Source organism: Herpailurus yagouaroundi, unplaced genomic scaffold (genome assembly GCF_014898765.1).
Source record: "Herpailurus yagouaroundi ecotype Mexico unplaced genomic scaffold, PumYag 28, whole genome shotgun sequence".
Taxonomy (NCBI): Eukaryota; Metazoa; Chordata; class Mammalia; order Carnivora; family Felidae; genus Herpailurus; species Herpailurus yagouaroundi.
The window spans coordinates 73,582,106-73,599,354 of NW_024412376.1; the positions used below are offsets into that span (position 1 = coordinate 73,582,106).

A 17,249-nucleotide genomic window follows, 5' to 3' on the forward strand; every position below is an offset into this window, starting at 1 on the left:
TAGTAATAATCAAATAATTTATTATTTTTAAATGTAAAAATGTGTTTATTCACAATCCTTGAGAAGTTACCATTCCTTCAAAAAATTTTTTATGAACAAAATGCCAAGAAAAATTACAATAGTAGCTTATGCCAAACCAAAAATATACATCTGATGTATACAAACTTTAAAAAGCGTAACACAGGCAATGTGAATATAGATTACTTTTAAAATATTTCCAGTGACAAAGCTACAACTTAAATTATGTTCAGACAATCATAAATAACAGCATTACCTAATATATTTACATATTTAAAGTATCATATTTATTTCTATGAGATTAAAAAAGATGAAGCTATAGATGTCATTGCCTAGCAGTTCAAATATTGAAAGGGCCACATGATTTTGTTTTAAGTACAGCGAGAACTTTAAGTTACTATTTATATCTGGACCTTCCTATATTTTTGAGAACATGCACTGTCATTGCTGCAAGGAAAAAAAAAAAAAAACACACCAAGGAAAAATCAGAAAACAGTCTGCTTACTAAAATCATACTCAATCCTCAGCAAAATTAAGACAAGCAATTAGGGAGTGCTTATATCCTTGGCCTTTCAAGTTGATACATAAACTTTGGGGAAAAGAAGAGCTCAATGCATAAAACAAAATGCATTTTTATATGCTGATATGCTTAGTTCCATCCCATTAAAGCACCTTGTATTACAAGGCAAAGGAAAGCTCAATAAAATCAATGGATCCTTTCACACCAGAAAGGATTTTACTTTGAAATACCCGTATTGCCTTTTTAGGTTTTCCCTTCTTAATAAATCATGCACAGAGAATATGTCCTGTGTAAAATCTTTCTAAGACCATTCATTGGAAATATAGAATTTTTAAAAAATGACACTTAGAAATTTAATATATCAATTAACTTAAAGTCAATATTCATTTATACTGGCAGCATGTAAAAGGAAGAGAAAAACCTAAATATATATTTTTTCTTCAATATTATTTTTGATTACCAGCTTCAAGTGTCCAAACTCTGAGAGTTTATTGTAACATATTATCCTTTGTTCAGACTGAATCAGCATTATTATACTAGGATATGCAGTAAGTGTAGAAAGAAACGGATACTTCAGCATTTCCTTAGGGTCATCTACTCAATTGTGCTTACTATTAGATAATAAAATTTAAGTAAGTCATAGGAGTAAATAATGCTGGAAATGGGAACACTATTATATATCTGATCTGGCAGTCCCTCCTCATGCTCCCTTCACATCTGCTGAGAATTAACACAAAATGCCCTAATATTTTCACAGAGACCTACTGAAATAGGTTTGAGAAGCATTCAAAGTAAAATTAATGAAACTATTTTTAAAAGTGAAAATCTACAAATAGTAAACAGGAATGCTATAAAGATGAGTTAAAATAAATCTAATAACATGACAGAACCATTAAATTGTTTTTGAAAAGCAGAAGGCAGATGATGAAATTGCACTTAATTCTGAAGCAACTCAGATATAGCCTATCATTTCTATTCCTTTCTAATAAGCATTTACAACATGGTTTCTTATCTCCCTCTTACAAAACGGCTCAGCACAACCATCTATACATTCTAGTTGGTTTTTAAAATTTGGTCACAACTGATAAACCGGGTCACACGATTTTACCCTATCGTTTCTGTTGATCTGCATCAGATTGCTTTATGCCAGAATCAGACAGTTCTAATACAGGATTTACAAATCCAGAATACTCAGAATTGCCATTGCCGTCCATTTCGGCACTAACAAAATCATTCTCCCACTCCAGCCCATTGGAATCCTCAGAGGCTGATGTAGGGTTACTTCCAGTCTTCTTGCTGCTGTACTTAAGTGCTGCTCGGAGAATGTCTTCCTCTGTTTTGGAACGCTCTCTCATCGGAAGCATGCGATTCATTCCTATTATTTGGAGAGTTGTTACAAATCTCAGTGAAAATTTAAGAAGCTGTGTCAAAAGACTTACCAGTTAGTAATACAGTTTTTATTTAACAATCAGACTTGGTTTGTTAATTAACTTCAAGAGTCAGTCCTATGGAGGCCTTGTTAAGGAAAGGTTTCTAGTTGGCTCTCTCTCCTACCTGGTCTAGTTTAGTAACTAACTGTGTTAATGACTAGAATAATAACCTCAAAAGTCATATTATCTACAAATCTGATTAGCATACAGTGTGGATGACAGACTCTGGAATTGAAAGACCTCACAGGCTTTAAATCAAACTTAAAAAGATGCTACAATAAAAATAAATTTAAAGTCTGCTGCTTGGGACGCAGATACAAAATAACAGAAGTACAGGACTGTGGAAAGTGTTTAGCTGAGAAGACGACTTAATTAAGTAAGTTAAAGCAATCTTTGGTAAAGTTATTCAAGTCCCTTGTATCTTTGTTTCTTGATAAAAGAAATGGCTTGACTAGAGGACTAAGGTCCATTGCATCTCAAAATTCTATAAAATACTTAATGCTTACTATTCTTCTAAAGTCCTACATTCTATAATTGGTTCTTCCTTTTTGTGGATTACCTAGTTCCTAAAATGAAAATGAAAATGAAAATGAAAACTTGAGCCTTATTCAGTGAAATAGCCTTTAAAAACCTCCCATGTTTTAGCTACAATTTTGAGTACTTACTATGTGCTATACTCTGTAGTGGGTATTTTATATACATTTTATTTCATCCTCACAACATTCATATGTTCATTTGTTCAAATATTTATGGACTGCTCATTGTGCGCCTCATTTCATTTCATTTCATTTCATTTCATTTCATTTCATTTCATTTCATTTATTTATTTATTTTGTGCCAGGCATTTTAGACACTGTGTATACAATGGTGAATAGTCATCCTTTAAAGTAGGTTTATTATTCCCTTTTTATGATGAACAAACTGAAGCTCTAAAGAGATTAAGAAATCTCCTGAAAGTACTAGAGCTAGGAAAACATACCAGCTAAAATTCAAACCCATGTCCATGTTACTTACAGCTTTTGAACTACACAAAAAACCCCCTACCATTTATAATGAACCAAAAGATAATAAAATTTTGGCTTTACGTAGACCACAAGGGGGCAGTAATTCTTCTTATTAAGTACTATAGGTTCATTAACATTTATTTTCTAAAGCGCAAGAAACACTAAGAATTAAGTAACTTTCTAAACCGTTTATCAACAGATGATAATCACTAATATAGTAAGAGACTAAGAAATTTTTATACTGATTTTTCATGGTCTTGCACTCATTTCAGTTTAAAGTAAAATGCCAAGTAGATTTCTATAAATTAACACAGATTAAAATTTTCAGGTATAATTGTGAATATAAAATACCTTCTTCATCTTCCCACTCTAGATCTAGGGAAGTGCTGTCATCATTTCCACTGGTTGATTTAGTTTTGGTCATTAAATCACAACTGCTTTCTGTATTTGGTGTCAAAACTGTGGCATCTGATGAGAGTCCTAGAATATACATTAAATATAATGTGGTCATTTATATTCTTTTATCACAACCATTTATTTTGTAATATTACCTTTCTCCAAGTATTATTACTTTTAACATCATAAAAAACAATTATTGAAATCATCACATTGGTTAAGTTTCTATTGGGAACAATATAAGGCTTTTCCCCTTTCTTTCTTTTTATTTTTTTACCATGTAGCGTGATTAACATGCAAATTGAAACGAATTATATAGGGGCGCCTGGGTGGCTCAGTCGGTTGAGCGGCGTACTTCAGCTCAGGCCATGATCTCATGGTCCGTGAGTTCGAGCCCTGCGTGGGGCTCTGTGCTGACAGCTCAGAGCCTGGAGCCTGTTTCAGATTCTGTGTCTCCCTCTCTCTGACCGTCCCCCATTCATGCTCTGTCTCTCTCTGTCTCAAAAATAAATAAACATAGGGGCGCCTGGGTGGCTTGGTCGGTTAAGCGTCTGACTTCGGCTCAGGTCATGATCTCAGGGGCCGTGAGTTCGAGCCCCGCGTCGGGCTCTGTGCTGACAGCTCAGAGCCTGGAGCCTGTTTCAGATTCTGTGTCTCCCTCTCTCTCTGCCCCTCCCCTGTTCATGCTCTGTCTCTGTCTCAAAAATAAATAAACGTTTAAAAAAAAATTTAAAAAAAATTAAAAAAAAATAAACGTTAAAATAAATAAATAAATGAATTATTTTTCCAATACAATACAATACAATACAATTCCAATACAATAAACTCTAGGTAATATATTTAATAGCCAATTATAAAGAGGGACAAAAAAATAAATTAACAAATAAAAATGAAAATCAGTCCATGTTTTCAAGAGGAACTGCTTTTGGGGTTCCAACTTTTGAAACTTAGAGAAAAACATTTTATTCTTAATCTTTTTAATGTTTAAAACATTTAGTCTTTAATTAATTTGTAATAACTAAAATGAGTATACTTTTGTAACTACTTCTTCCCATCTTCCCTTCTTCTGGGAGATGGAGAGGTAGGACCAGAGTAGAAATAGAAAAACATGTGCTTGACTCTCCATCCAGATCTACAGTAATACCCTGAGATTTTTCTTTGCTCCAATTCCCTTTTGAAAAGGAAAGATACAAATGTATAATACAGAACTAGTTAATTGATATATCTGGGAAATACAATTTTAAAGGGCAGGAAGTTCTTCTATAGAATGAGAGTCAGGATCTCCATTTATCTGTTTGTTGTGGCATTAAGTAAAATTAAAATGTATGCTTATATTTTAAAAGACTTACTACTACTTCGAAAAACTTCATACTGTGACTTTACATTTCTTAAACAAGATTCAAAGTCATCTTCTGGTCCTGAACTGTAATAAAAGTAAAAGAATTTTTTAATATATTCATAGTAGATGCAACAAAATGCATGCTTATGCTAATGAAGGCATTTTAGTTTGAGGGTCTATCCCACACAAATTTATAATTACTATACAATTAGAATTACCTAATGAAAATAGGTCCTAATTTTCTTAATGCTAGCAATAAATTGAAAATAATAAGATTTTGGTTAATCTTGAAGTCAAAGTTTAGTCATAAGCCCATTTTTATAATTTATAATAATGAAGCACGAACAAGGTTCTTTGAATGAGTGGAAAATACAACTTTGGAATGTGTGTTCTAAAAAACAATCATACATAAACTTTGTTATAAGAAAAAGAGGGGTGCTAAGGAAAACACAATCTAGCAAGGCATAAGCAATTTATCCAAAGGCATTTGGTCTGTTACTGCATTATTTTCTATATGGAAGATATGACCACTCTTAAAAACACAATGAAATTAATTTAAATACATAATGAGCACTTTCCAATGTAAAGAAAGCAAATGTTCTCAGTCTTTTTACAAAGTAGTGTCTCTATTTTTTAGGGAACACATAAACATAGTATGTATACAAATATCCAGAGCTGAACTGTGTTCTCTTTGGAAATAACATTTTCTACTACAAAGGGAAGTATTATGTTTCACTGTTTACCTTTGATATTCTCCATTGTTCGAAGGATGGTAGCGCTGCACAACTCTCTGCCTTTCTTGCTTTGGAAACATAATGCAATACAAAATCACTCTGTTGTAAAGTTATATTTAAAAAAAATCTTTCATGTAACACCGAAAGGTAATTTTTTCCTAGTTCCTAAAAAAAAAAAACAAACTTAAAAAGTTATTCCATTGAAGTTTTTTTTAAAAAAATGTATCACTGTTCATTTCTATATCCTCTTATTTATGGATAGAATCTCTATCCTTGTATAATCCTTGAGGGCTCAGAATATTTAAAGTGTTATTAAAAATAACTTTTAAAACAGGTATATATTGGTGTACTCAACATTCTTATTATACCCAAGAACTTATAATAACTGGAAGGATGAGGGGTAAGAAAAAAATAGTTAAAACAGTGGATGAAGTTCTATTTTGGCTGAAATAAATAGCAATAAAACAAAAGATCTAGAAGACCTGGCTGAGCTGACTCAGAAATAATAAAAACATAGGATTTAGAAAACCTGTCAAGAGTTAGGGCTTTGATAAACTTTAAAAAAAAAAAAAAGTGGTGCTTGGGCGGCTCAGTTAACCATCTGACTCCTGATTTTGGCTCAGGTCATGATGTCAGGGTTTGTGAGATCGAGCTCTGCATTGGACTTTGCACTGACAGTGCGGAGCCTGCTTGGGATTTTTTCTCTCTCTCTCTCTCTCTCTCTCAAAAATAGATAAACTTTGGAGGAAAAAAAGAGTTAGGGTTCTGACGCTTATTAGCTGTGTATCCCTGGCATGTTCTCTACTTTCTGTTAATCTGTAAATTACAGATGGCTATATTACTGCCCTAACACACTCATAATGCTATTGAAAATCGAATGGATTTGCATATATCTGTGTATGTTTGTGTGCCAGTGTATGTTGTACAGACTATTATGTGTTTCTGGAAAACTCAGAGAACCCAAATAGATGCTAATTATGGAATGCTTTTGTCTTTAAAAGGTGAGCAGTAGAGATTTTATTATAGTAAGAAGAGTTATCAAAAGTATAGCCAGAAAAATATTTTTATTTCCTAGTAGGTGAGTTAATTTTTAACCTTTTTCACAAGTTAGAATATACTGAAAAACAAAAACAAAACCAAAAAAACCCCCCATTCTCCCACATAATCTAATTAATCTGCTGAAACAATTTAATAAAAACGGGAGGGGAGCGGGAAGAGAAAGAGATAGAGACAAAGAAAGAGAGAAAGGGCACTGGTCACATATAAATTCATGGCAATATGACACATGATTTTTCAGTTTCTCTGTTACAATAATTCTTATGTGACATGATCTTTGTACTACTTCAGTTAATATTACAGCACAGAGTTCACACAGGCAAAATATGGAGGAAGACGCTAAGTAGGATAACTGACCAAGCACTGCTGTGCTTTGAACTGTGGCTCTACCATTTATTAACTGCAGGATCTCAAGCAAGTTACTTAACATCTCTGTCCCCTGGTTTCCTCATCTATAAAATGAGGACTGAAAATGCTACCTATCTCCTAGGATTGTTGTCAGTATTAAACAAGGTAAAACATGTAAACTAATTAAAACACTTCCTGACACTTAGCCAGGGCTCCATAAATGCCTGTTATTAATAGTGGTCTGGCAATTACAGTAATGCCATATTAGCATACAGCATGGTGAGATATAATAAATCTGTTGCCTTCTCTGATAATATGCCAAAGATTTCTCAAGACTCAAACTCCCAGTCTCCCAAAGACACAAGAGTAAAGATGAGAAATATACAATATCTGAAGATGAGGCAAACTGCCTAGCTTACCAGATTCAAAGAAGTAGAAGAAATTCTAGCAGTTCAACGAATTGGTCTAAAAAATACTCACAAAAGTAAACTAAAAAGTGCTGTAGAAATTATTTGATGCTATTCCTAGTTGTTAAAGACGAACTAATTTGCCTTTAAAATTCCCAAGAATGGGGGAGCCTGGGTGGCTCGGTTAAGCATCCGACTGTTGATTTCAGCTCAGGTCAAGATCTCACAGTTTGTGGGATGAAGCCCTGCATGGGGCTTCTGTGCTGACAGCGCAGAGCCTGCTTGGGATTCTGTCTCTCTCTCTCTCTCTCTGCCCCTCCCCTGCTTGTGCGCTCTCTCTCTCAAAATAAATAAACTAGAAAATAAAAATGAAAATTCCTAAGAATAAATGCATAAATACATTTGCTGTTAAACAAGAAGCCCTTGATTCTGGGGGGTGGAAGAAGTCTCAACTGAGATTTGTCAGAGAAAATCAGGAGATGAGCAGCCCTGACATATGTTGGGGTCTTTTCCCCTCACCTCCAAGAGCTTTCGCTGCTTTGCTGCCCTGGCTGCTTCACGCTGTGCAGCGTATAAAGCTTCTTCTTCTAGTCTTAACTTCTCTTCTTGTAAGGCTAACTGTACATGAACAAAACAATAAGGATTAACAAAAACCAGAACCTGTCTGACTGCTCTAAAAATAAAATGTTTGTTTGTAAAATTAAAAATAAATTATTAAAAAAATAAATGACCTCTGTAAAGCATAACAGAATTGGAATTTTTGTGATTTCTCATTTCAATTTCTCCTCTTACAAAATAATTCAAATGATATCAAAGATATTATAGAACTCTTTAGAAACTGAATTATGAAGTAGTAGCATTTAATTTGCAGAAATACAAAATTGTTTCTTTAGAATATATAGTGATCTTCATGCTCAACAATTGTTCCAATGCCTATCACTCTGACTAGTTTAATGGTTTTGGCTCTCCTGAGTCCAAGGTCTTTAAACTAAGGCCAATCATACCACCATCTATCAAAGTGAAGTAAGCTTTCACAAAGTTCATGTCTCATTGATGCACATGTGTCCTGAATTTTATTACCACCAAGCTATTCAGCAATTAGTTTCAAATTTAAATTCTTGCTATTCCTAATAGCATCCAAACTGCTTTAGTGATAATTCATTGCATGTCAAACCAAATTTAAAAATCAAATTTCAATGATTTTTTCTTTAGCCTAATATTAACATCTATTTGCATAGCTTAAATTAATGCTGTTGAAATCAGTAATTGGTACTAAACAAACTGTTCTTAAATGTATAACAGAATATGACTAATTCCACTTACTGATTAGCAAAACTATAATTATAGGCCATTTCCATCAACACATTAAAATAAATATAACATTTAGGATTATAGTTTATGGTTCACTTACTAAGAATAAATAAATCCAAGACAAACAAAAAGACTTAAAAAATACTTATTGTGAAACAGAGTAGTTTTTAAAAGTTGGTTTTAAACACAAAAATACATGTATCTTGCCAGAGTCTCTACTTGTGAATTAAGATGTTATTTTTTAGAAGAATGTATTATCTTCATTTTTGGCAGCATATGATTTCTGATCAATTAAATCAAAATAAAAGAAACTATAATAGACTGGAAAATTATTCTTTTACTTTTTGTTCTTCTCTTAATTTTAAATAATTTTCATCTGTATAATATCTAAATATAGGTTCAGTGACTGTTCATATGCCCTATATTAATGACAACTTTCTCCATACTATAAACTGAAGCTTTATGAGAATACATTCTTAAGCAACATGAAAGACTATTTACCTCTTTTTGAATTTTCATATCAAGATCTTTCTGTTTTTCAGCAATAGAATCATAATGCCTCTCTCTTAGGTTAACAATTTCTTCCTCAGTAAGAGGTCTACAGAGAAAAATGAGGGAGAAAAAGAAAGAAAAGAAAAAATACTTCTGATGAGTTCAAGTCCAAATAAAAAACTCATAAACCAGAGAAATACTAAAATTTTACTGTCCAAAACGTATTAAAGCAATTTGATGCTATAATTTCAATTGTTAAGAGTAAAAAGGCATACATTCTAACACTTGCTATAATTTGGTATATATGTTGAATAGGATGATATATTCTCAGATTATTTTTTAGCACTACAACCACTTCTAAGATATGTGGACTCCATTTACCTTCACTTTGGCTCTGCTTCAGCCATCTGACCATATTCCAAAATATTCACCATAAAGCATAAAGCTATGCTTTGATAGCCCTCTTACCATTCATTCTAGGACTCTTAACTCTCATACCCGATACCCTCCCGATTTATCCTGGCCAATCAGTCAGTCTGGTCACCATAGGCCCTTGATCCTTCCCTTTTCTCCTCGTCAACCTATGCTGATTACCTGGCCATACTTCACATACAACCAATGTGGACACCATGGCAAATTTGAAGTACTTTCTTACCAACATACACACCTTCTTGCATTCCTATCATAATACCATATTCACCCAGCTTACTTTCTGACCTTGGATCACTTCCATGATTAGCCCTTTCTCCTGAGAGCTGCTAAAGAAAATCTAACACCTATCTGGTTCTCAGTCCCTAGCAATAACCCTTTTCTTAGACATGATCAACTACCTCTCACATCTTAAGCTATACTTCAAATCTTCAAGTACTCCTTAAGTTCCGCATTTAAACTCTTTTCTCTCAGAAGTTAACTTCACCCCACTCTGAGATATGAGGATATCAACCAGGCAATTCCTTCAGCTTCTTGCCACCTGACCTCTTACTTAAGTCTATCCTCTCTATTCTTCCCTCAATCCTCTGAAGAGCTGGCATTCCTTAACTTGTTCAAGGTCATCTGCTATACTTCTACTCTTGATTCATTTGACATGGATGCCACCCTCCCTCCCCCACTCTAGGGCATTCCCTGGGACATTGCCTATTAATTAGCACCTCTCTTTCAGCTTCACCCTACTTTTTATCTGTCTACCTTTCTTCCATGTGAAGGGAAGAGGGAAGGAAGAAAAAAAAAGAAGGAAAAATCTTCATTTTACCTATATTTATTTCTAGTTACTGCTCCCTCTCCTTCCCATTTCAGCCAAAATTCATGAAACTAAATGTACACTGATAGCACATCTAGCACTTAATTTGTATCAGGTTCTCTTCAATGTACTTTATGTATATTAATTAATTTCAATCCTCACATCAACATTAGCAGGTAGAGACAGAGATGATACACATGAGGGAAATGAGATAAAGACAGATATGTCCACCATGTTCTTTTAATTGTTTTTGCCCACTGAGTCTTGGTTGTCTTCAGAATCCTCTTCTAGTGTTTGCCTATTCAGTTCTCAGACCGTTGCTCTCTCTCCACACACTCCAACCAACCCACTTCCTCCTGGTCCCAATCTCGGGTTGGTGATCTTGATAATGATCACGGTTTTAACCATCAGTATAAGGTAATGTCTCCTACTTCTGTTCCTCTAGCCCTAACTTCTGCCTGGGGCTTTTTTTTTTTTTTAAGTTTTCTTTTTGAGGTCTCACATAAAATACACATTTCAAGCGTTATTTCACTTAAGAGTTTTGACAACTGTATACACTCATATAACTTCAACACAAAGGAAGATACAAACATATCCATCCCTCCACAAAATTCTCTTGTAACTCTTTCCTGTCAACCCCCTTTGTTCGTGCAATTTCTTCTGTCTGGAATGCTCTCCTCCTCTGGATAGTCATCACTAGCCAACACTCCCAGGATTGACCTAAGTGTCATCTTAAAGAAGTCTACCACAACACACCTCTTCTCACACATTTTAGGCAAAGGGTCTCTCCTGCATTTTCCCTGCGTGTTTTATAACTGCTAATTAATCTCTTTCCCCATCTTATGTTGAAATTAGTCATCTACACAAACTACCTCATAGACCAGGATATTCTTTCTTCTAATGGAGAGAACCATGTTTGATTTTTTAATCCCAGTGCCTCATATAGTGCCACATGATAGTTGCCTAATGTTTGCTAAACTAAAAAAGATAAAGAACATTCATTCAAAATATGAAACAGTATATGAAAATATTCTCTTGATATTAAGAACTCTTGAGTTAAAGACAGATGGTTCTTTTTCAAGTAGCTCAGGAAGAATCTAAAGAGGCTGTTTAAACAAATTGAAGTATCAAGGTTCTAGTTAACCTTATTAGTAAAACAAACTTTAGAATGTCATGAGGAAGAAAAAGGGCGATCACATTTTAAAAATTCAAGGAAATGTAATTATTAATATTAAATAGTTTATTAAAAACTACAATATACACGACTTAGGTTCAATAGGAGAGCACTAGGCAATCACGTACATTCAATTCCTTAATGTTCAAAGCAACAGTTTGAGACATTATTATTTGTCTCAATCTTACAGAAAGAGAAAACTAAGGTCCTAAAATGTAAACTGTTCAATCCCTCAAAGCAAGCAAATGACAGAGCCTCGCTTCTTAGGGAGCTTCTTATGATTCACACAGACATTATATTAAAAAAAAAAAAAAAAAAAAAAAGCTTTACTTACCTATGACTGCTTCCTGGACTTTCCCCCTGTATAAAAATTAAACAATTAAAGAAATTTCACTAGATGAATTCTATGCGAGGCAATTCAACAAATTTTTTATTTAATCAAAATATTTTCTGCGTATCTATTTTTATCATGTAAACAAATTTTATTATTAAGAGTGTTTTAAACAAAAAGCTTTAAAATTTTACTATTTCTCAAAAGCAAAATTAAATACTTAGCTTAATTTATATTAACTAATTATTGGACATTTCTTAACTTTTTTTTTTTTTAATGTTTATTTATTTTTGAGACAGGGAGAGACAGCATGAACGGGGGAGGGTCAGAGAGAGAGGGAGACACAGAATCCGAAACAGGCTCCAGGCTCTGAGCTGTCAGCACAGAGCCCGACGTGGGGCTCGAACTCATGAACCGCGAGATCATGACCTGAGCCGAAGTCGGATGCCCAACGACTGAGCCACCCAGGCGCCCCTCTTAACTTTTTCTAACAAATACATATTCTATACCAAATGAACTTCTGGGGTCAGGATGGTACTAGACAATATACTCTCTATGCCCTCTTCATTTACAGTTGATCTTCATACTTTGTAGATTCCATATTTGCAAATTTACCTATAAGGCTAAAATGTATTTTAACAAAAAAACTAATAACCCCTGCACTTTTGTCATCATGAACAGACTTTCACAGAGCAGCAAAAAACTTCGAGTTGCTCGACATGTACCTTCCCAGTTGAGGTAGAACATAGCGATGCTCTGCCTTCTTGTTTCAGTTCTCCTACTGTCCTCTTTACAGTCTGCTGAGTGCCATGTTTGTTGCCTGTTTGTGTATTGTTGGTGATTTCACTGTATGGTGTTGAAGTGCTGTCTAATATTCCTAGTCACATGAAGACTGTGGCAAGCCTTATGGAAAAAATGTGTGTGTTGGATAGGCTTCTGTTCAGACATGACTTACAATGCTGTTGGCCATGAGTTCAATGTTAATGAATCAGTAATATATATTAAAATAAGGTGTAAAACAGAAATCTAAAACAAGGTAATTTACTGATTGGGTGATGAAAATGTTGTGGCTAGAAGCTTACAGGAATCTAACTCTCCATTTTTCCTAAGAGTAATTTCCAGTTGGTATTCAATAATTCAGCATTTACGGCAACTTTATAGGACATAACTACCACAAATGATGAGAATGAATTGTTTTTGTTTTTTTCTTCACACGGTTATGAAATTACCTATAGTTTTTTTTTTTCCTCCAAAGTAAACCAGAACTACTTACAAAACTGATTTGAATTTATGCATCTTTCTTACACACTTAAGCTATTCACATGTGATAGTTAACATATATGGCAAAATAACAACAGGAAACAGATGCTGATAAGAAACAGCACCACAAAACAGGGTGATGTTCAACTAAACCAAACACAAAACATGACACAGAAGGGGAGAAGACCAGTTAGGAAAAACAAAAGCAAACAAAAAAACTCAACCAAACAAAAAGTATCTTAGGAAAACACATGGAACCACATTCTTTTGAAAAGCAGTATGATGCAATAAAGGTTGAAAGGACTCTTACATTTAGCACTTCTAGAGTTTAGAAACTTTAAAAATATTATGTAAAGTGTTTGCTTACACTTATCTTAAAAAATAACATGGAATTAAAATGACTTGAAATGGGAAAGAAACTAGGTTCTATGAAACATAAATGTATTTGGGAGAAATTTTACTGGGAAACAAAGGCTATGCTAGTTTCCCAAATGTGTTCTATCAGAGGATAAGAAATATGTATTATTATCTGAAAAAAGGAATCATACCCAAATTAATTTGGGAAATGCTGAGTTGAATAGGTTTAAACAATTTTCTTAACAGTTCTCTTAACAGTTCTTCTCAGAACCTTTACCATGTTAATTTACATTCTGAAACTAGTATTCCATACACACTGGGAAATGTTGGGCTAAAGGATAATTTAAATTTAGTTTGATACATTTTCCTTTTTCCTTAGCAACAAAAAGTGATAAAAGGTCAGAGCTCTCAGTGTTCTTATAGTAGAACTCATTTTAGAGTTGTATAAAGTTTGCCCAAGGGAGGTTTAGTAACTTGCACAAACTCATATAATTAGTTTAGTGAAACTGAAGTTTAGCTCACGATCTAAAGCTCTTCTAACTATAACCAGTGCATAAGAAGTATACACCACAGTTCATTAATTCTACACTGTACTTTTTTCATATTTTCACACTTCTGTACTTCAAATGCATCTTAAATTTAAGTTTTAGATGAGATGAAATGCAAAAAGTCAACAAAAAGAATAACTGATAAAAAAGACAATGGCTAAAGTCAGAAAGTGATTATAGAATGGGCATACATAAATTCTACCCTCAGAAATCTATGAAAACTATGGTTAAAGAATGGATCTACCTTGGGTTGTTGAAGAATTTTACCTACCTAATGGCAAGAGGTTAGAAATATCCTTTTTAAAGTTCCTTGAGTTTTATAGCATGCTTTAAAATATGATATATATTTATATATATAAAATACATGAAACCAACATATAAAACTATATGTAATATACCACATATATAGTATTATATATGTTACACATGAGAAAATTCTGAATGATATGCTAATATAAATTGGTAAAAGGACATAATTAGGGACTAAGAAGTAAAAATAAAAACCAAAAAAATAATAATCCTGAAAGACAGTAAAATAAAAAGTTTTTAAATAAAACCTAGGATTAATGCGATGATTCATGAGAACAAATATGGGTTTTGCACTACTGTGGAAATACTTACTTCATCACTTTCTACTAGATTCTCAAACTGAAAGAACAAGAAAGCAAGTGTTAGGGGGGATATTTTTCTAAGGTACATACCTCATAAAAAATTGTCACTTTTTCACTTCAAAAATAATATACCTTTATACTTTTAAGATATTTGAGTCATGTGTCCCTTTATACACTAGTTCATTTGATATATTCAACAGTCCTATAAGATAGCCAAGATAAGTATATACTGTTATTTATGATTTATATGAAAAAGAAAAAGGAGAATTATAGCAATTTTCTTCATAAATCAGGAACTTTTTAAAACTTATAAGCTATTTCACCTGAATTATTTCATATGGGTGTTTTAAACCCATACTACCAGAATTTTCCACTTGAATTAAAAAAAAAAAATTAATGTCATAAGAAGTAGAATTTACTCAAGAAACAGTGCCTTAAAAGATACCCAAATAAGAATTTATCTTATAATGTTTATATTTATTCATCTATTCATTAACTGTTTACTGAAAATCTACCAAATGGTAGTCACTGCTCTCAAATATAGTGTCTGTCTTTCTACAGACAGGAAAGTAAACAATTTGTTGATGATGTGATGAACAGTATTATATCCAATGACTAAATGAAAGTCATTACTACTAAATTGTATTACTAAAATATTTGAACTTAAAACTATAAATAATTTGATAACCACCAAAAGAAAAAAGTTTTATTGTTAACATTATTTATTATTAAATATTAACATGATTAAAATCAAGAAAACAATGCATTTAAAAGGTTTAGAATGACAAGAATTTAAAGAAGTGACTTGGGGCACCTGGATGGCTCAGTCGGTTAAGTGTCTGACTTCAGCTTAGGTAATGATCTCGCGGTTTGTGAGTTTGAGCCCTACTCTGTGCTAACAGCTCAGAGCCTGGAGCCCGCTTTGGATTCTGTGTCTTCTCCTCTCTCTGCCCCTTCCATGCTCATGCTCTGTTTCTCTCTGTCTCTCAATAATAAACGTTCAAAAAAAATTTTTTTTTTCAAAAAAAATTTTTTTTAAAGTGACTTAAAATTGTTTAAAATTATTATCTTGAACTTTTTGTTTGTTTGTTTTTTGGTTTGTGATTTTTTTAAAAAACTAATTTCTGGTTTACTTGCTTCCTTATTTAATATAGAAGGCAGTGACGTACAGTGTTCAACCTTTGAAGCCAGGCAGTTTTGGACTGGATTTAGGTTCTGCCATTTATGGGCTGTAACAAAGCCCAACTTCTTCACCTGTCTAAGCCTCTCATTCTCACCCATAAAATGGGATGACTGCCACCCATTCAGCAGAACTACATTAAGAATTATGTGTGACGACATTTATAAACTATGGTGGAGTAGGTGGGACATAGCAGGGACTGAATAGATTCTATTATTATATTTTACACACAAAGAATAAGAAACTCAGTGATTCATCCTGTGGAGTTGCTTAAAGTCAGCTTTCTGCTTTGATCCTGCTGTACTTCTTTACTGGGGCAGGCCAACCATCTATGTCTAGAATCACTGCCTACTGAGCCATTGTAACTGCACAAGAGTACCCTCTCTTTGAATTGTGCACTGTGAAAAAAAAGACAAAAAACAAAAACACCACTTCTTAGTAGAAATAGCAATTCTATTAGAAGAACAGGACCGTAATCTTCTGCAAACTTCGCCCTATTCACCCCTCCCCTCCCCACCCCAATTCTTTTCCTTTTCATTGGCATCAATAATATTGAAATATAACAAGTCCATACTAAATCTAGGGACCTTAATGAAAAATGTCCCTTCTGCCTTCCTGAAGGGACTTTTATCCAATCAGATTCAAGACTTACTTACCTCTATAGTTAAGTGCTCACCTCTTGAGCATGTTCTAAAATACTTGGATCTGGGAAGAAAAGCAGAAAAACTTTAAAAATCACAATCAATACTAAAACTGAGCCAATGTAGTGGCATAAACACATTTCTATAAAAACATTTCCAGATTTTCAAACTTAGTTATGAGTTTAAAAGTGTTCAACCAACATTTTTCTACCGACACCAATATTTACTCAACCTGTAATAACAAATTAATTTATTGTATTTACTACATAGAATACAATTAAATTTTAAAACTCATCTCATTATTGTTATTGTATCAAGGAAAGTATGTTAAAATACTGATGTGTTAAACAATGTATAAGAGTATGTCTCCAATTTTCGAAAACATATGCAAAACAACATAAATCTGGAAAGATATATGCCAATATGCTAAGAGTGGTTGTCTCTGGATTATGGAATCCACGTTTATACAAAGTTAGGCACGTTTTATTCTTTCCATGCCCATATAAAATTTAATCATTCTCTTCTGCTCCTATTAGTGAAATTTACAGGTAATCAAACAAGAAACTCCTTTGTTATATCTGCTCCAAGAACATGTCCACACTCTATTAACTATGTTTCTGTCCTCTATTATAGTATGAAAGTTGGTATAGGGCAGAGGCACCCAAACTTCTTTACTACTGGAAGTGCCAGGAGATTATAAGACTTTCACTTATAATGTGGTTCATGTTATAGCTGCTTAAATTAATGGAGTGGACTTCATGCCCCCACAGAGACCAAAAGTCACACTGAGGGTTTTTAATGGATCCTTGGACAGAAAGGATCTTTTAAAAGATGAGAAGAATCCTGGGGTTAGGA

General features: G+C 33.4%; 1 protein-coding gene across 2 annotated transcripts in view; it reads right to left on the reverse strand.

Annotated features, from left to right (window-relative positions):
- The window catches only part of AP1AR (adaptor related protein complex 1 associated regulatory protein), a 40,483-nt gene continuing 23,234 nt past the window's right edge, over positions 1-17,249 (reverse strand). The window contains exons 2-10 of one of the 2 annotated variants that reach the window (XM_040475896.1): positions 16,410-16,458; positions 14,584-14,610; positions 11,801-11,826; positions 9,065-9,161; positions 7,772-7,870; positions 5,451-5,509; positions 4,718-4,791; positions 3,324-3,452; positions 1-1,913 (exon numbers count right to left, since the gene is read on the reverse strand). In XM_040475896.1, coding sequence (XP_040331830.1) covers positions 1,648-1,913; positions 3,324-3,452; positions 4,718-4,791; positions 5,451-5,509; positions 7,772-7,870; positions 9,065-9,161; positions 11,801-11,826; positions 14,584-14,610; positions 16,410-16,458 — 826 coding nt within the window. In that variant the 3' untranslated portion in view covers positions 1-1,647. The remainder of the gene's footprint in view (positions 1,914-3,323; positions 3,453-4,717; positions 4,792-5,450; positions 5,510-7,771; positions 7,871-9,064; positions 9,162-11,800; positions 11,827-14,583; positions 14,611-16,409; positions 16,459-17,249) is intronic. The other variant, XM_040475905.1, reaches the window with a different exon arrangement.